At 34.6% G+C, this 19,878-nt stretch overlaps 2 protein-coding genes across 4 annotated transcripts; both read left to right on the plus strand.

The window, feature by feature from the left end:
- Positions 1–7,508: 7,508 nt before the first annotated feature.
- On the plus strand, positions 7,509–13,171 carry SAP (Transducin/WD40 repeat-like superfamily protein). Its single transcript, XM_022031437.2, has 2 exons — positions 7,509–7,868; positions 11,198–13,171. The coding sequence occupies exons 1-2, from the start codon at positions 7,632–7,634 to the stop codon at positions 12,314–12,316; spliced, it is 1,356 nt and encodes a 451-aa protein (XP_021887129.1). The 5' UTR covers positions 7,509–7,631; the 3' UTR covers positions 12,317–13,171.
- A 2,373-nt stretch (positions 13,172–15,544) lies between these two features.
- On the plus strand, positions 15,545–19,790 carry LOC110806549 (3'-5'-exoribonuclease family protein). Of its 3 annotated transcripts, none has more exons than XM_022031444.2 (9): positions 15,545–15,886; positions 17,059–17,127; positions 17,325–17,496; positions 17,619–17,675; positions 17,851–17,943; positions 18,315–18,393; positions 18,558–18,682; positions 19,069–19,212; positions 19,303–19,790. In XM_022031444.2, exons 3-9 carry the CDS (start codon positions 17,371–17,373, stop codon positions 19,540–19,542), a joined length of 864 nt encoding a protein of 287 aa, XP_021887136.1. In that variant the 5' UTR covers positions 15,545–15,886; positions 17,059–17,127; positions 17,325–17,370; the 3' UTR covers positions 19,543–19,790. The 3 variants fall into 3 exon arrangements, with proteins under 3 accessions (XP_021887136.1, XP_021887138.1, XP_021887137.1); XM_022031446.2 differs by having other exon boundaries at positions 18,315–18,378; XM_022031445.2 differs by having other exon boundaries at positions 17,369–17,496.
- Positions 19,791–19,878: the final 88 nt, after the last annotated feature.

The following is a 19,878-nucleotide window of genomic DNA, read 5'->3' on the forward strand; positions in this document are numbered from 1 at the left end:
GAATGCCATTTTAAGGATGTTTTCTGCCTTGATCTTCAACTGATGGTATCCCAAACTTATGTTGATCTTGGAGAAAATCTGTGCACCCTATAATTGGTTGAAAATATTATCAATCCTGGGAAAGGGGTACTTGTTCTTGATTGTGACCCTGTTAAGTTCTTTGTAGTCAATACACAACCTTAAGGACCGATCACTTTTTCTTGAGAACATGACTTCGGCACCCCAATGGGATATGCTATGTTGGATGAACCCATTATCTTGTAACTTATTGATATGTTTCTCAATTCTTCCATCTTGACACGACTCATTCGGTATGAGGCAATTGAGATGGCTTGGGAGTCAGGCTGAAGATCTATGACAAATTTGACTTCTCGATCTAATTGTAGTTTTGGTAGTTCATTAAGGAATACGTCCAAAAAATTTTGAAAAACAAGAATATCTTGAATGTAAATCTCTTAGGTTTGTTTAACGTATAAAATAATAGCTGAGTTAAGGGCATTTGATAAACATCCAGTATCCACGTTTAAATAATATCTAAAATTTTTATTTTTATATAAGACTCTTTGTTAAAAATATTAAATACAAGTTTCTTATAAGAACAGTCCACAGTAGCATGATACGCCGCTAACCAGTTCATTCGCAGAATTACATCAAAATTTCATGTGTCAAGTGCTATCAGATCTATGTTAAAATTCCCTACCTGTAATTTATATGATGCAAGCTTTGCATATAATATTTTCCATAAATGTTCGGCTCTTAGGTGTTGACACAAATAGTACAGAATCAAGGCTTTCAGGTAACACATTTAAATTTTGAGTAAAATTATGTGAAATAAAAGAATGTGAAGCACCTGTATCAATTAAAATATGTGTAAGATGGTTGCAGATAGTATACATACCATGTATCATGTCTAAGTTGGCTTCAACATCCTGTTGGATGAGCATATAGACTTTTTCCTAAACTATAGATCAGGCTTGATTATGATTCTGTAGACACTCTCATGTAGTGTTGGGTACTCTCGCATATGCGACAAGTATTGTTAAGGCGATAACAAAGTCGGTCTCTATGATCCTTTGTCACAATGTTGGCGAACATTGCCGCGTCTTGTTATGGGGGCCTAGGAAAGAGCTTGAGTTGCGGGCTTTGGTCTTTTATTATGCTGGTTCAGTGCAGTAGGTGTTGGCCTACGATGTGGGATCGGGGACCTGGAGTTGCCTATTACTATAGGCAAAATGCGAAGGTTCCTTTCTATCAATTGTGCCTTAGCCAAAACTGCTGAATAAATGCTAAGTTTGAAGACATATAACTGTTGTCTGATCTCAGGATGGAGATCCCACTTAAACCTTTTTGTCTTCCCGCCTTCATCTGTCATGCTCTTAGGAGAGTATCGGCCTAACTTCAGGAATTTATAAGTATATTCTGATACTAACAAATCTCCATAAATCAGGTGTACAAATTCTATTTCGTTAATATGTTGGAGGTGTTATAAAAGGTACTCAGCATTGAACATTATCAGAAACTGTTCTCAGGTGACCGAAGTGGGTAGAGTAGCCTGCTTCAGTTGCCACCAACACTTTGCCTCACCTAAGAGTATGTAAGTGGCAAAAATAACCTTCTATTCAGGAACTACTCCAAAGGTCAAGAAGGTCTTTTATGTCTCTGCTAACTAGTATCCAGCTTCTTTAAAATTGGATGCCCCTACAAAAGTAGATAGATTAAGTTTCTTGTACTTTTCAATATAGTCCGGGTCCATCATGGGTGGAGCTAGATCCTGCGGGGAATTGGATTATGCTGGGGAGAAATTGGGTGGTCTTATGGCGGTAGCTGATTGTATGGTGGGGGCACCTGATTGTACTGTAGCAGTGTCAGATGATACAGTGGAGGATCAGGGTTATACTGTGGTGGTAATGAATCGTCTCAATGTGGAGGTGGCTGAAACTATGACAGTGGTGGAGAGGGAACAGACAACTCTCTTCTCTCCTCCCTTGCTTGTTGAACAGAGATGAGTCTTTCAAGCATCTTGAAGAGTCAATCAACTTCCTATCCTCATGTTCTTGTACCTATGTTTCACAACAAAGATTTGAGATTCGGGTTGCTTCGAATTACTCTAACCCTATGTGCAAGGAATGGTTAAGAGAAACATAGCTTTGATACCAGCTGTAAAAGGCACATAATATAAGTAATAAAATAATATTGAAATTTATTAATTTGCGAAAGTAGTTTAGAATTTAGAGTTACATTCCTTGCACAATTTAATTACAGCGCCCAATAGGCCTACGGAATGCCCTTAAAGAACATAAATGAAAAAATGTAATATGGAAACTCTATGTGATCAACCTTTATTGCGCAACTAGGGGAACGAGAGACAACCTTCTAGGTAGTTTTCTTACTGCTCAGGATTCAGGTCTTGATCGTCCTGATATGAAATAGTTAATAATAAAGGAGTAAACTACAATAGTTTAGTAAGAATATCAATGTCTTACTATTGATACAAAAAATTATAAAAATCGTAAAATAACTAATTGAGGTCTTTTTTTTTTCTTGAGTAAATTTATTTAACTGAAAAGATTAATTTCTCACTCACTTGTAAGTTCCCAAAATCTATTTATGAAGATAAAAATCAAAATAGTTATTCTCATTATGCATTCTAAAAGACCAACAGTAGTTAATCTTTAGCATTTTTACTCACTTACCGATGTAGTTAGGGGTCCTAACTACGCGTGGACTAAATATCCATTCAATTAATCAAACGGTCGTCCCCATACCCCGTATGGTAATGAGAGCCAAACATACCACTGCTTCAATACCCCTTCCGGTAATGAGCGTAATCAAACTAATTCCCAACCCCTTCCGGAATGGGATTTCTCAGTCCCGTTCAACTTAGGTTAACATTCACAGTAGGGTTTACCGTATGTACCAGATCTGTATACTATTTTTCATAACACCCAGTAAGCCCTTTAATTTAACAACGTTGCTTACACATACAAGTTTTCATTACTATCTAGCCACCAAATACGTGCAAAACTCATATTTCGCAATTACAAGAAAACGAAATGATCAATTAATAAAATGATATAAATTAAAACCTTATTGTTTAATAAGTGTAATTAAGACATTAGTTGTAAATTGGTATAACGGAATAAAAATAAAAACAGTTTGAGTAAACTAAATAGACAAGAAAATAAAAGATAAATTAAAGTACAATAAGATAAAACGAAGTAACGAAAAATAATTAAGGTAATATAACAACAAATAGATAACACGAATAAGATAAAGACAATTATAAATTGACTAGTTATTAATTCCATCGATAACATGTATTTAATTAATCAGGGGGTCGCCAACCATTTAAAATTTTTCGTTCATTATTAATTGACTTTAATTTAACCGTAACAGGAGAAAGGGTGATGGATTCTTATCTTGAATTGATGTCCGTATACCACCTTTTTCACTACGTTTTTTGGTAGTTTTCGGTTCCTGAATTTCTAGAATTTTTTTTGCTAAAATCAAAACGTACATTAAATAAGGAAATATACAAAAACCAGCCCAAAGAGCCAAAAAACATCACCGGGGGCCTGCTTAGGGTTTTGGCATGGCGGCGCCACTGTGTTTTCCAATTTCGCCTTCTACGGCAGATCCTCCTTTCAATTAAGCTGGTTTCAGCCGGTTCTGGGGAAAAGCTATTCACTTTGGGGTTTGGCAATGTCTGTTTGTGGAAAAATAAAGAAAATTGAAACTTACTGGTGGTTCTGGATTTTTAATGTTCTGGCTCCACCGGGCTCCACCATTTCTTCATCGCGGTTGCGGCTTTCCTTCAGTTACACTGCACTGAAAACATGTTAGATGGTCTAGGGTCGAGAAATGAAAGGAAACATGGAAAGGGTTTGGGCTCGTCAGAGTGTTTTTCGGTTTTAGATACGGTGGCTAAACTGAGCTTCGTCCTCTTTTTCTCGCTTCTCCTTGGGTTTTTCTTGCAACAATAAGAGTTTTTGGTAGCTTAGAATGGAAAAACGGGACGAACGAAATAAAGTCGCACTTACTGGCGTCAATTTGGGTCTCCGATGTGGCGTCGACGGTGGTCTGCTTCTCCTCCGACCGCCCTTCTTCTTCTTCTCCGACGAACTGGCATGCGGCTAGGGATAGGGTTTCGGTGGAAGAAGAGTTTAGATACTCATATTTCTCGATCTGGGTCGTCCGTTCGGGCCCGCAATGACCGATCTTAGTTGTCTGATTGAAGGCACGCGGACTGCTCGATCGCATATAATGGGGGAATGAATATGGGTCGTTCGTGCGCACGGGGGTGAATATAGGCTATTGGATCGCTTGACACGTGGATTGCCCAAGTGGCCTCCCGCCTGGAACATGTGCTGGCGTGTCCACCACGCGACGTTTGGTGACTGATCAGGCTGCTGACGTGGCTGTCTTATGTCGCCACTTTTTTTTATTTTTACAATTCTGCCCCAATTTTTAATTTTTCATTTCAAATTGGATATTTTTTATTTTCAATTTGCTCTGTTTCTTTTAAAACTATTTTAAAATATATACAAAATGTATATTTATAAAAATAAAAAAAGAAATCAAACTTAAATATTTATTATTATTATTGAAATTAATTTATGTAATGTAGGGCCTAAATTCAAGGGTTGAGAATGTTACAAATTGCATTATAAGTATTGGTTTTTGGAACATTCTGATTCGTGTCTGCAGGATAAGATTAGTAGGGGGTACAAGGAATGATTCCTCGTCTCCCATGGCGAGTATTGGTTGTTGGGAAGTGATGGATGAGCCTTAGATGTAAATCTGGACCAAACAAAAGATAGGGTTTGCAGATTGGTTGGGTTGGATACCGTAGGCTTGATTTTTATTTAAAGGGAGGAGATGAGGTCCAACCCAATTATGCAAAACCCTACTTTCTTTTTTTCTTTACAGAGTATTTATTTTGTCAGATGCTGAAATATTTGAAGTTGGTTATCATCAAGTGTTAGCCAACTTAATTATACAAATACACCGACTTAGTTTATATGATTGGTCGTCGTCAACTTCCTCCTGTCAATCAAGGGGATTTAGAAATTTGGTATTTTAATCAAGTGGCCGAGGGTGAGCAAAGTGAAGTTGGTTAAAAAAATTAAAAGAAGTTTCCCTCCAAAAGAACGAATAGTCGAGGTGAGTAGGTGGGAGAGATTTATTGATGTTTATAAAAAGTACTTTGCCCAATCTTTGTTCATACAGAGTATCTTTACTGCAGACTATTTATAGGCACCTCCATATATAGCTGTACACACCGTATGCTGTACTTTCCCCTTCCCCCCCCCATTCCATATCACAACATCTCATCTGTTCACTTTAATCACCAAACAATAAATACACAATTTTTTATGCTACTTTTTCTTTTTCATACAAATTTCCTTTCATGTAAAATAAAATAAAATTATTTATTTATTTATTTGTCCCTAATAAATAGAAAGAAAGAAAGAAAGAAAAAAAAAAAAAAAAAAAAAATGGGAAAGGAGAATCCATGATAAGACAGAAGCATGGCATGGGCTTTTACTCAACCCCCAAGACCCCATTTGTTTTGAGTCAAAAAGCTTCCACCCCCTCACTTCTTCACCATATCTTCTTTTGTACTTTCCTCCTCCCTTTCTTTCCCTCACGCTCTTCCCTCAACGCGTCCCCCCACGCCCTCTGACACTTCTCTCCTATTTCTTTTTTATTAAATTTAAAAGTTTATTAAAAGTTGTATTAGAGAAGTCAATAATAATTTGATACTGAAATTTTAATAATTAATTTTTTTTTTATTTTATAAATTTATTATATATATTTTTTAAAGTAAAAATAAAATATTTTATGATAATTAATTAATTAATTTATTTTTTATTTAAAAAAAAACAGAGGTGAATATTGATTATAAGTGGGATTCATGATTTCTCTTCCTTTTGTAAGAGCTTCTTATGATTTGAGATAGGATCTTTTTTTTTTTTTGCATATTATATTATATTCATACATAGTTGATTAAAGTGAACATTATCTCTATCTTCCGTCGAGCATGCCTTGTACAGAAAAATCGAACTGAACAAAAAAAAAAAAAAAAAAACTTAGGGTCCTGAGTATGGTTGGTTGCCAATAATATTATAATAATATGGGATATCTCCTCCTAATCCATGCGTCGTCTAGTGGCCAGCGTGCGTGTGTATATATATATATATATATTATATCCTCTGACTCTAACTGAAATAAATAAAAAAAAGAAGAAAAAAAAAATAAACAGATAATTAATTAAGTTAAAGACCATTATGAGAGTCACATGGACATGGTGTTTGAGTTGAACTTTTTTATTCGCATTATGGGCATTGAGAAGTTGAACAAGTCTTCCGAATATAATTAGTCAAATTTGAATACTACAACTTCGAATGTAGGTACCCTCCTAATTTAAATTTAAGTACAAATGTAAGTATATTCAAAAAATATATTTAAGTTAAAAAGCAGATTAAATGTCATATTTAAAAAAAAAAAATATATATATATATATATATAAATTGAAGGTATTGGATTGAAGAGAATTGGGCGGTAAGTTTTTGTGAATGGGTGTGGTTTAAAATGTTAATTAATAATATTTTTTATCTTATGTTATTTTTCTTATATTTTATATATAACACATTCGAACAAGCTACTTCTTTTTTAACTCCAGTAATTTTGAGTTGGGAGTAGCAGGTCAAAGTTGATAAGAAATTTGTTTAGAAAAAGTTTAATATATATATATATATATTTTTTTTAATGAGATGATGTTTTTATATTTATAATTGAAAAAGCACCTGAAGCTGAAGCTGAGAAAACGGTGGTGAAGTTGGGAAGCCATTGGTCCCCCATGTGTCAACCTGAAACTAAACTCCCCGTCGTCTTTGCCAGGAACCAGGAAAAAACCAAACTCCCTCTTCCCCAAACTGAAACTATGCTATACGTACGCATATTCCCTATATCTATATCTATATCTATATAAATATGGAATCCTATATTTCACTCCAAAGTTTTATATCAATCGCCGCCTCGCCTCATCTTTTAACTTTTCTTTTCTCACGCAAATTATATACACACAGAGAACGCAGAGCAACGTCGTAACTCTTCTTTTTAATTCCCAATAATAATTATAAAAAAAAAAAAAAAACATATGTTTTGTTGTAAAGTTTTTACATTAATTCGACTCCGAACCAAATTGTTTTAAGTAATTTGTATGCATGAACATTTAAATCTCCCGAAAACATTTATAATTTTTGTTTCCCTTGCTGTCATACATTAACATTTTTCTAATTATTTCTTAAAAAAAAAAAAAGATTTAATATAATTATATTTTAATAAGCTAAATGAAACATTTATATATCGAACGCCTTTGCAGGAGATGTATGTTTTGTGAGTGATTTATTTATTTATTTATTTTAAATTTTTTAAAGCAGATAATTGATTATAAATACATGGTCAAAATTGTCGTATCTATATATATACAATCACACATATCAAAGAATCGCAAACACCCTCTTTTGGGTCCCTCACTTTGTGTCTTTATCCCCACCTTTTTGTCCTTGTTCTTTTCTACCCAATTTCTTCTTCTCCTTTATAGCGTATCCCACTCCTCATTATTCATGTCTGCTTCCTCCTCCTCCTCCTCCTCCTCCTCATCACAAGACGGCAATGGCGGTGCTTATGTTCCTGGTAGGAGAGGAGGTGATTTCGAAGGTCCTTCGTCTTCTCGTCGTCGTGCTCTCAACGAGGTATGGCCCGAGCCTTTTCTCGAAGCTTTAGCTACCCAAGTCGCCATCGATGCTTCTCGCTCTTCTGGCCGCCTCGCCGCAGCTCCTGCCCTTGCCAATGTCTTCCAGGTGCCTTCTTCTCAATCTTTTATTTTCGTTCCTCGTTCTTGAAATGTGCTTGTCATCTTCAAATGTTTTAAATTTGCATCCGCGAGGTAGAGCAGAGAATCGTCACAGTTGAGTTAGTAGGTGAATATCGAGTTTAAAGTGGACAAAATCTTAGTCCGGTCAACATGTTGGGTTGGACCCTGCAAGACACTATCGATTCCTTTTTTCATAGAAATTTGAAAATTACACGACACGGACCTTGGGTTTTGGGATGTTTCCATTGTCAAATTTCATTGAATATTGTCAAGGGGGCTGCCTCATATAATGCAATGTGCTTTGGATGTATATGAATATGATGTATATGTATGAGCATCCAAGGACAGAGACTAGCTTTTTGATGGGTCCATCTATGTCCAATATTTGTAACAAGAATATATTTGTGATGGGTAAGTTGAGATTGGCAAATACTTGTTCTTCTCTTTTTACCACTTACAAGTTAGAAATTGTCTATTTCGGATCCCTTTCCATGATCTTTAGCGAAAAAGGGTTGTTTTGGTTTTAAATTTCCCTTTTTCCCTTTCTTGGCATGGTCTCTTTTAGTCTCTGGAAATCCCCCCAACTTTTTGACTCAACTTTCTTCTCTATCTAGATAATATCCAAATCTTACTTTATAAATCCTACTGTGCTGGCAAGTATATAGCATGTAGCATGATTTAAGGAGAGGAAGAGAGAGAGATAGAAAGAAGCTCAGTGAAGTTTGTCTCTTGACCTTCCATATAAGGTTGGTGTTTACCTATACAGAAAATTTTATTCAAAACAAAAAAAAAATTCTTCCTCTCACCTCTTTCAAGACCCATGTTTGTAGGGTCTTATAAGGCTAGTGTTTACACATACGTATATATGTATATATATTTGTTCTTTCCAGGAGGAGGACTGCTACTGCATGGCTATCGTTATAAAGCAAAAAAAAATATATAAATTTTGCAGAGGGGAACCAAAGAGGCCATTAAATATTAGTATGTAATAAAGGCTTTAGGTGTTATTTTAGATGTTGGTAGCTGAGTAGCTAGGTAGCTAATAGTTGATGAGTTTGTATTGGGATGGGATTCAGTCAAAAGTCAGGCTACAAAAAAAACTGATGTCTCCTTGTCATATCAGAGGTATCAGATAAGCTCTTCTCATTGCATTAAGCTACTTGGAAATGATTTGTTTTTTGTTTTTTTACTTGCATTATGAGATTTTTCTCTTTATATATTTTACATTTTTGTCTTCTTTTTGTGCATTCACTGCTCCATCTTTAATTTCTATGTCAGAGCGTTAATCAGGTCAATTAACTATCCAGTGAAATATTTGAAGGAACTTAGATCCTTTTCTCTTCTGCTCTTTCCAGCAGCAGCAGCTTGATAGTGAAACTTTCCAATTCGACAACCACAAATCCCGTTCACACCCACATGTGTATATATATATATACATACATACATACATACATACATAAAAGAAAATAAAGGATACCCTTTGTGATCTTACGATAAAAGAAGCATGAGTCATGTACCTGACAAACATATATATATATATATATAATACAATATAAGGACTAGGAGTACAGGTTAGATCATTTATGCGGAAGAAGTTGGAATTGGAAACAAAGAAAAAGGCTTGCCTGTAAATCTGAGTGAGTTTACAGTTTACGGTATGAATAACATTTTAGTTTTCAACTGTTAAAAATATTGAAAAACTTAATATTAGTGTATTTTACAATAATAGTTTTTTAAAATTTGAAAAAAAAAAAACTCAAAAAGAGGATAGATTCTCTGCTTTTAAAGAGACATGCCTTTGCCCAAACTTTTCTTGGGAATGAAAGAGAGAGAAATAGGAGCATGTGGGGAAAGCAGGCTTGAAAGTTGTAATCCTATGTATGAACGTATTGTACATATATATATACTGTATATACATATTACTACTGCTACCTAAAACCCCCCTCTTTGATTTAATCAGAAAATACCCACTCCACCACCCCCTTCTTTAATTCTTTTTAACTATGGACCACAGCTAATATATGCTTGTCCTTTTTACTTGGAGTCATATGTATGTATATATACATACATGTGTGTGTGTGTGTGTGTGTGTGTATATATATATATATCTTTCCCCTTCCCTAAAAGCTCCAACCCACTACAGTCTACAGTATTTTTTCCTTTCTTTCACATGTCTACAAACCCAAACACTTCGTTGTTTATTGTTGCTTTCAAAATCAATCTCTTTCTCTCTACAGCCTTTTGTACTGGTCAGTGTACTTTGTCTCTCGCCTAACAAGAAATTGAAATAACAATTATTACAATAAATAAAGAAGAGGAGACCTGTCACATTCCTCCTGATAGTAGGATATACATATGTTTATATATTTGTAGGTTATATACATAATGAAGGGTGTCTTTGACCCTTTGTGTGCCCCTACATAAAGTCTGCAACCCCCATCATCACTATATCACATATTTATGTCTGCATATTTTATTCCAATTTTAATAGTCTTATATATATATATGTATACGCAAAATTTAGTGTAAATGCTACCATATGAAATCACATCATGAATTTTTTTTTTATTATTCTAAAATTAATTTAATTAATTTTTGACTTATGTATTTAAATAATATATTTTAATATAGTCAACGTAATGAAAATATATTCATGTATGCGATTAATTTAATTATTTATGTCTACTAATTTTGAAATTATTAATTTTTAATTAAAGTAATTAATATATATTGCTTATATTATTTAATTCTCATAGTTTTAATAATTATTAGAATAAATTATTTTAATTTATTTTTATAAAAAAACATTATTTTAAAATTTGTGATTACTAATATATTATTGTATATTGTAATTCTTACTATTTTAATTTATATAGAACAAAAACTATGTGAATTGATAATAACAATAGAATAAATAGGTGATCAACTTTCATTGGAGATTTTTTATATGATTTATTTGAAAAGTTTTACAACAAAATATAATTAGATTACTAACATATTTTAACATACGGAACAAAAATACACATGCATAGCCTATTTCGTGAAACTTGTAAGCATATCGAAGCTAAAGGTTTAAAGCCAAATCCATCTTTATTTAGAGACATGGGACACTTAAAACCATTATCTTTTATTGTCTCTCTTTGTATTACACGTTCGCAATCATCTCTCTTTTATCTCTGTGTCTATATTTAAGTGTTTCTTTTACAAGTTTTTCTTACCATGTTTAAATAACTAATTTTATAGTGATTTATCTCCTTGCACCAATGCGGCAACAAGTTTCTTTTACTAACTAATGTATGTGGCATTCCCATGTAGGTGTGTTCTACGTGGCGAGCAGTCTCTCGCTCTGATCTTTTGTGGCAGCGTCTAACGAGTCAAGTTTGGGGAAGGACCCTTCTCCTACAAGCCACATGGCGAGATGAATTCTTGTACCGTCACCAAACAGCGAGAAATTTCCAAACAGGGAGATACATGCATGTTACCCTCCATTATGACCAATCCGACATAGATGACTCGGAGGGATTAATGTGTCGTTGCCTTGCCCTCTCTGATCTTTACCTAGCATGTGGATTTGCAGATGGCACAGTCCGTATATTTGACTTAGCCACGCATCGCCACATTAACACATTTAGGTCCCAACACCCTCATCGTTTTGGTCGCTTTTCACGAGCCGTCTCTGGCATTTTCATTACAGGCTCTAGATTGGTATTTGCTACGTTGGACGGCTACATTTATGTGGTGGTCATAAATGGGTCAAATCAACCTCGCCCAGCCCACATGGGCGACGTGGTTAATGATGGAGCATTGGTGGACTTTGCAGGTAGTGGGCGTTGGTGGGTGGGTCTCTATGCGGGTGTCCCTGGTCGAGCCTTCCACATATGGGATGCTCACACTGAGGAGCTAGTATTTGTAGGTGGTACCTTAACCGACCCTGAATCTGTAATGGGTTGGCACATGTTGATTGAGTTAACAGAGTTCGTGGGTCGAGTTCGAGTCACAAGTCAAGAATCAGCAGTGGCATGCACAAGGCTGAGAGAAATAGTGTTTGACCTAAGAGAGCAAGTGGTGGTGCGTAGAGATAAACAACATAGAAGGGGGGTGATTGCCACCACAGTTGATGTAAATAACGAGGCGTATGTTGTGGTAGATAGTCGCGGTTTGGCTATAGTGCGTCAGGTGGATAGCTTGGAGCAGGTGTGTAGGTTTAGGGTTCCGGGTGCAGCACAAGGGAATATTATGGGGTGCATGAACTCAGGTTATGCATTAATTTGTGTGGCAGGTATAATAAGTGTGTGGGAGATAAAGCAAGGTGGGTATTTGTACAACTTTAGAGAGAGAATGGAAGGGGTGAATACCATTGTTGTAGATGAGCGTCACATGGCGGCACTAGACAACGATAATATCATACACTTATGGGATTTTGGTGCACAATAGAGGGTAAATTGGGGGTATGAAAAAGTTGAAATGATAATTAATCAATTCATGAAGAAGGGAGGGTGAGGTTAAGCTGACTAAAGAAGTGTACTTAGGGGAGAGTGACACGAGAGAGGAGATGAGGATGGGCATGGGTGTGTCATATGCTATTTTGGGGACCTTTTGTTAGGTTCGAAAAATAGGGTTGATCCTTAGGACATTGGTTGGTTGTTTTTGTTAAAATAGGGTTGTTTTTTTCCTCTTCGAAGCTCTCATTAATTATGTTGTATTCTATAGGGTTAAAAGTCATGTTCAATCTATAATCTAGTATGAAATTTATAAAATTATTATATCTCTAAGTTTTTTATGAAAAAAAGATTTGATGAAAATAATTAAAGATTCAAAACGATTATGAGAACTGAGAATTGAACAATTGAGAACCATATGGTAAAAGTGACAATTGGAGGGAACTTTAATTGAGTTTTTCTTTTCTCTCTTTTTATTTTATTGATGGGAGGAAAAAAAGTCTACATAAGGGGGTTAGAAGAAAAAAAGGCTAATGGACACCATATTCACAGGCTTTTCTTTTTAACGCAAATGCTATAGTACATATATAACACATAACTAGCGATCTTATAGGTTGCCTAATAACTTGTACCACTTGCCAACTAAACTTAGTAGATACCCCATAATTTGGCATCACCCTATGAGATGGAGAATAAATATTTTCTAATATCATATCTAAGTTGTGAAAATAAAATATGGTACCTAGAAGATGTTAGGTGGGAATATTAACTTGTTGTGTGCTTCTGATGTACTTAATCATAATGTTACTATTTTGAATCTTTTTAAGGATTAGACGATAATCTAGTTGTATATAGTTAATTTTTTTATGAAAGATAAGATTTGTGACAATATGTATGACAATTCTATCATCATAATACATGATTACTTGGAGGTATTTAATTTTTATATTAGATAGTTGATATCTTATTCAGGTAAGTCTATAACAAATAATTATCATTGCTCGACATTTGATTCTTGCAAAGAAGTGAGAAATAATATGTTATTTCTTTGATTTCCACGAGATCAAAGATATTTCAAGAAAAAAACAATTCTTATAATTGATCTTTGAGTATTTGGTGTACATTGAAGAATTGTCTGATCACTGAGAAGCTACAATCTTAAAGAGCATAAATAAAATAATCTTTGTCTTGGAGCTCGCTTGATATATTCGAGTATATTGTATACAATATTCAGGTATTAATTATGCAGATGCTTCATAAATTGACTGAAAAGTTGTAATTAATAGAACATGTCCGATCTTATAAGGATTAGATAGATGAGCCTACCAATAAGCTTTTTATACATGGCTGGGTTAGAAATAAGCTCACCTCATTCCCTTAACAATATGAGATTTTGATCCAATGATAACTTTAAAATTTTAGTTCCGAAGGTTTGTGTCATTCAACAAATCTAAAATATACTTGCATTGACATATATGAATCATGTCTTTAGATTGTGCAACTACAATCCAAATGAAGTGTTAAGGGCCCCAAGAATTTTGACTTCAAATTTTTCATTCATTATAGATCCTGGATGGTTAGTGAAACTCATATCATTGTTTATTGTAATTATGTCAACAACATAAACCACTAATGCAGTGAAATTTCTTCGTATTTTGCACAAATAAGCTATAATCAACTTTAAACTCTATAAATCATGTCGAAAGATGTGCATGCCATTTCTATAATGTTTACTTAAGGTTTTACATACTCTTTAATAGTCTAGACACATTATTCCTTTTATCAGACTAACCTAGTGGCAACCCCATGTAGGCTTCTTCATTTATTCTTTATGTAAAAGTATATTGTTGACATCACATTAATGAAAGTATCATCCCTTAATACTGTTAAATAAATAAATAAATAATTTTATTGATACAATTTTTACGATTGAAGATAAGGTCATATAATAATCAAACTATTTTTTTTGAATACATTCCTTTATAAAAAATTTTGTTTTGTATCTCTTTAGTGATTCATCAACATTGAACTTAACTTTCTATATTCATCTACACCTTATAGCCCTCTTATCATATTGTAGATTAATGAACATTCGCGTCTTATTTTATTTAAGTGGTAGATCATCTGCATCCTATAGTCCTCTTATCATGTGGTAGATCAATGAACATCTATGTCTTATTTTGAACTTGATTTTGTATATTCATCTGCACTTTATAGTCCTCTTTGTAATTTTTATCCAATTTGAATTCTTGCAAGCCTCTTGATAAGAATTAAGTTTACTTTGAGAATTGATAAAAAACACAACGTTTTTGTGATGATTAGTAAATTTGACATATAAAATACTAAAAGATATATATATATATATATATAGACTTACTTAAAAGTGTATTATCATTGTTAGACAATTATGAGTATGCAATTTTAAAACGTAAGTATCTTCACATATAAAATTCTTCATGTAAGAGAGAGGTCATCTAATTTTGGTAGATCTTCTTAGTGGTTCAGAATAATTAGTGCTACAATCATCTTGTGTTGGGATCTCAAGAGGTCTATCTTGATAAGGGGATAATAGAGAGGACGTTGCACCTGTGTCAGTATCATCTAAGTGATGATTATAGGGATCTATTTGAATACCCTTTGAGATGATATTATTATCCTTTTTTTTTATATAATAAAAGTTTTGTATGATTTTTAGCTCGATATATGACAAACCATAGAAATTGGGATTAACATCTTTGTTGTTTGCAAATTTGTAAAGAAAAATTGTTCTCATATAACACTATATTTCTTGATACAAATGTTTCTCGATATCAAATTAAGGAGTTTGTATCCTTTAACACTACATTAAATCCAAAACAAATTATTATTATCATTATTAATAATATTGTTATTACCATTACTGGGTGGGAGAGAGAAAAATCAAAAAAGAATGAAAGAGAAGAAAAGAGAGAAAAGAAAATAGAGAAATAAAAAAATAAAAAATAAAAAAGAATAAAGAAAGAGATGAAAAAAATAATTGAATTCAATTCAAAAATAAATATAGCAGATACTTTTCCATTGAAAGCCTAAACCCAAACCCAATTAACCGAAGTCCAAAAGACCCAATAAGAAAACCTCTGGAATTCAACCCAACCCAATATAATTGGGCATGTTCCACTTAAGCCCAACCTGATTTCTCGACTCCTTAAGCTAGGCCCGTCTCACCCTAGCTATTTCTTCATTATCTGGTACTCTACTTCGGCAGAAAAGAGGGAAGAGAGTTGAGTGAGGCGGAGCAAGAAGAGAGGGAGGATTTTTTGAAGGGGACTGAGAGTAAAACAAAGTGAGAAGCAGGGAGCTTGAAGGGAGGGGGAGTAAAAAAGGAAAAAAGATGGAGTAATTTTGGAGTTCAAGGTAGTATGCGCAAACAGGAGAAGAGAGATTTGAGTCGTTTGTGTGGATGACAGAGGAGAAAGCTGAAGAAAAAATATTGATTCAGGGAGTGAAAAAGGAGAAATAGTGTTCTAGTTTTGAAAAAGAAGCAGTGAGGAAGAACCGCTTGTTTGGAAAACTGAAGAAAGGATAGGTGTGCATTTGAACCTCTTCTGTATTTGTTCCTTCAATTCTTTTTTCTGGTTTCATTTTGCTTCTCTGAACGGTATGTTTGTGTATTTGGGAAATCGGAAGAAAAAGGAAAAAAGAAAGTATTAATAGCTAAGGAAGTATGCATGTGTTAGCTTCCCATGTATGATATATATATATTGGGTTTGAAGAACCCTGTGAAATCATGAGAATTGAAGCGGATGAGAATTTTATGTTTGAGGCCCGAGCTGGGCATTGTGTGAATTGATTGATAGTCAAAAGTTTTGCAAATGAAGAGCCATATTTATTATTGTTAAATGTATCACAAGGAGAATGTCCAAATTTTTGCAGAAATCCTGCCGGATTTATAGTAGGAGTCTAGAGGGAGTTAGAATCAACGTTAAATTTTACTTGTATTTCTCTCCCATTAAGAGGACTTGTCCATCTCGACACAATTACGTTCTAGGAAACCTCAATCCTGATAGCACATTGCAAAATCTTCATTCAATAGGTGAGTAGTTCATCCCAAGCACTCCTTAAATTGTATATTTCTCTTTGGATCATTGTGTGAGTAAAGATACCTTTAATAGCGGGAATTTTGAGGAGGATTCCATATGTCAGGACCCCATGAACAGTCTTAAAAATCATGACTATGTAGGCTTGTGAATTATGGAAAGGGTCAAGGTTGTAGAGTTTATTTTTTCTTCCTTTATTATAATAAGAGTTGAGGTTGTGAAGTTTATCTCTGCTTTTTTAAGTGTACAAGAGTTGATGTTGTAGAGTTTATTACTCATTTCCCTAAGAATGATGTGGGTCAGGGTTATAGAGTTTGTCTCTCCTCTTCCTAGAGCCGTGGCCAGTCTTGTATACGGGTATATATATAATGAGCAAGGTTCAACGTGGTTTGGCTTGGCCCCCGAGGGAGGCCAAACCTGGCATTTTCAAATTTGCAGTTATTTGACCTCAACGAGTCACCTCTCTTAAAGGCATAATTCTTATTGTTTTCTCTTCAATTAGCTATTACTCAGCTAAATGAATAGTGAAAGTTGGGTATCTGATTTCCCATAATGTTACCATTGTGTTACATTGCAAGTAGAGAAGAATGTCTCACTTAACTTTCTCTCATGAATTTAGTATATTGTTTTTCATGATATCTTTTTCTATTTTGTCTTACAGGTATTAGCAGAACTGTTCTCGTGGAATCTTTACTTGGATTTAGGATATTTATCAGACTAGTAGTTTGAGGTAACATATGAACGTGCAATCTCTCTTTGTTGAAATGGATATGAAGGATATACATTATGAGTTCTTGTGCTCATTATGATATATATGTATGTTAAGCTTTCTTTGGCATTGGAAGACCTCAGGCCTGCCCACTGCCTTAGTGCCGGTCATGTGCAAAACGGCTCATGGTGTTATCTTCATTTTCTTTCAATTTGCAGATTCATGCATCAAATATAAGCCCTGTTGTACTTTGATTGTGAAGGAATGGTGGGACTTTCTGTTGGAGAAAGACATTTTATACAAGGTGGGATTGCTCAAGACCTTCGTTCTGATGGACGGAAAAGATTAACCTACCGACCCATTTATGTTGAAACTGGAGTCATTCCTCAGGTAAGACATTCTAACCTTTCTGGGCTGGGAGATAGCAATTTGTTTATTTGAACTATCAATTTTAGCTTCGTCTTGGTTTCTAACACTTTTGCTAATGTAATTTTTAACGGGCATTGTGGTAGGCAAATGGTTCAGCAAGAGTCAGAATGGGTGGAACTGATGTCATTGCCAGTATAAAGGTGTTATTTTGGATGCTTATATTACTGTTGAGTTTCAAAGATGATACATACGTTCTCTGATTTTGTTTGCTCATATATATATATTTTAAGGTTTTTGTTCATTATATAATGAAGTTTGTTCATTATATTTATTTCAGGGTTTTTTTATTCTTGCTAACTATATATGTAATTGTAGGCTGAACTTGGTAGGCCAAGTTCACTGCAACCTGATAAGGGAAAGGTTTCTATATATGTTGATTGTAGTCCAACTGCAGCACCAACGTTTGAGGTTAGTTGAATTTCCTGCTTTCTGCACAACGGCATCTTCGTTTTTTTGTGTTGTGTAATTTGAAGTCAGTAAGTATTATGCGAAGTTTTCTTTTTAAGAGAGGTTAGAATTTAGCAACATCAAATGGCATATGGGAACAACACTTTTTTACAATTTTTTTTAATTTAGTCTCTCTATGGTTGTGCTGCTTTCAGATGACATATGTAAGGTCATCTCTCTTGTAAAGATGGGATGGGGCATTGACTGAATTTCTGGTTTTTACGTTTTACTTTCTTATCTATCTTTTAGAAATAAAAGTTTTTTCTGTTAGTTCTCTTGCTAATAGTTGAACAGAATAACATGCATTTTTTTCGGTCCTGGATCTTACACAGGGTAAAGGGGGTGAAGAGTTGTCAACAGAACTCGCATTGGCTCTTCAATGTTGTCTCTTGGGTGGTAAGAGTGGAGCAGGTTCGGAACATTACAGAGCAAAATTACTGACCACAAATTTAGTCTTACATGGAATTTCCTCAGGAAATCAAGTTATTCTTATTGATAATTTATTTTTGCTAGTTTTACTTCAAAAAAATTTATTTCCAAGCGATGATTATGGTTATTGTAATTAATTGTATCAGGGGCTGGAATTGATCTGTCATCTTTGATAGTTGTGGAAGGAAAGATTTGCTGGGATCTTTATATTGATGGCCTTGTTGTGAGTTCTGATGGGAATTTGCTAGATGCTCTAGGTGCTGCCGTCAAGGTAATTAAATTAAATTAGGCTGCTACCTTGAATCAAATTTAATGTACCTACCCACCCATCGTAAATTTCCTTAGTGCTCTCCCCACTGTTGTGTCAAACCTGCTGGAGGGGTATGTCATCATGAAGTAAAGAGGTCTTGGTAAAATAGCTGTTAGCCTGTTGCCAGGATGTCAACCCTAGTTTTCGACCTGTTTTGTATCTTTTCACTATTGTTATCATGGGACATGTGCTTGCAGAGGTTTGAAACTCCCATAGGAGAGGCAGAATGGTAGTTCTATATCATCAGTGGCATTTTTGTTGATTTATTTGTACACATGCGGAGAATTATTTTCTTGGCGGTGAAGAATGAACAATGATCATTTTCTTCATTTCTGTTATTTGTCAAGGCTGCTTTGAGCAATACAGGTATCCCAAGAGTCCATGTTGCAGGAGAGGTATCGGGTGATGACCCACCTGAAGTTGACATTAGTGATGAAGAATATCTACAGTTTGATACATCCAAAATCCCTGTAATAGTGACACTAACAAAGGTGGTCTCATTTTGATTCACCACCCCTTCCTCTCTTCCAGAATATTATAAACATTCCTATATCATGGTTAACATGTACGTTCCTTTTTAGGTGGGAAGACACTACATTGTGGATGCCACTTCAGAAGAGGAATCTCAAATGAATTCAGCTGTTTCGATATCTGTCAACAGGCAAGGCCACATATGCGGGCTGACCAAACGTGGAGGTGCAGGTCTGGACCCAAGTATCATTCTTGACATGGTATCTGTGGCTAAACATGTAAGTGAGCAACTAATGAATAAACTGGATTCTGAAATTGCTGCTGCTGAGGCAGATGAAGATGAACAATGACATGATTGGAACATCTCCCGTCCTGAAGGTTTAGTGCATCTAAATGGGACCTGATTTATGTACGCTATGTAGTTGGATAGCTCACCACAGGTAGGATAGGGATTATGTAAAAACCTTAAAGTGGATTATATTCTAGTTGGCTTGGGCTTTATAGGAAAAGTTTGCTAATGTTGTTGAATACATAGAACTTTTTTTTTTCGGTGCTTCGATTTGACTTACCAAAGAAGATTTGAATTCATGATTTATCAGTCGAACTTGTCTTAGTTGTTTATTAGTCGATTAATGTTAGAAATTATGTCTGTTTTCGCTTCAAGCTCTAATACTATATTAAAATTT

The sequence above is a fragment of the Carica papaya genome, chromosome 3 (assembly GCF_054855325.1).
Source record: "Carica papaya isolate Zhongbai chromosome 3, ASM5485532v1, whole genome shotgun sequence".
Classification (NCBI taxonomy): domain Eukaryota; kingdom Viridiplantae; phylum Streptophyta; class Magnoliopsida; order Brassicales; family Caricaceae; genus Carica; species Carica papaya.

What these genes read in the sequence shown, in the direction of transcription:
- SAP (XM_022031437.2), top strand. Translation starts at nt 7,632, where the DNA reads ATGTCTGCTTCCTCCTCCTCCTCCTCCTCCTCCTCATCACAAGACGGC. An exon ending in CCCTTGCCAATGTCTTCCAG is followed by an intron (nt 7,869 to 11,197) that starts GTGCCTTCTTCT and finishes ATTCCCATGTAG; the next exon opens with GTGTGTTCTACGTGGCGAGC.
- LOC110806549 (XM_022031444.2), top strand. Translation starts at nt 17,371, where the DNA reads ATGGTGGGACTTTCTGTTGGAGAAAGACATTTTATACAAGGTGGGATT. An exon ending in AAACTGGAGTCATTCCTCAG is followed by an intron (nt 17,497 to 17,618) that starts GTAAGACATTCT and finishes GCATTGTGGTAG; the next exon opens with GCAAATGGTTCAGCAAGAGT. An exon ending in CTCTAGGTGCTGCCGTCAAG is followed by an intron (nt 18,683 to 19,068) that starts GTAATTAAATTA and finishes TTATTTGTCAAG; the next exon opens with GCTGCTTTGAGCAATACAGG.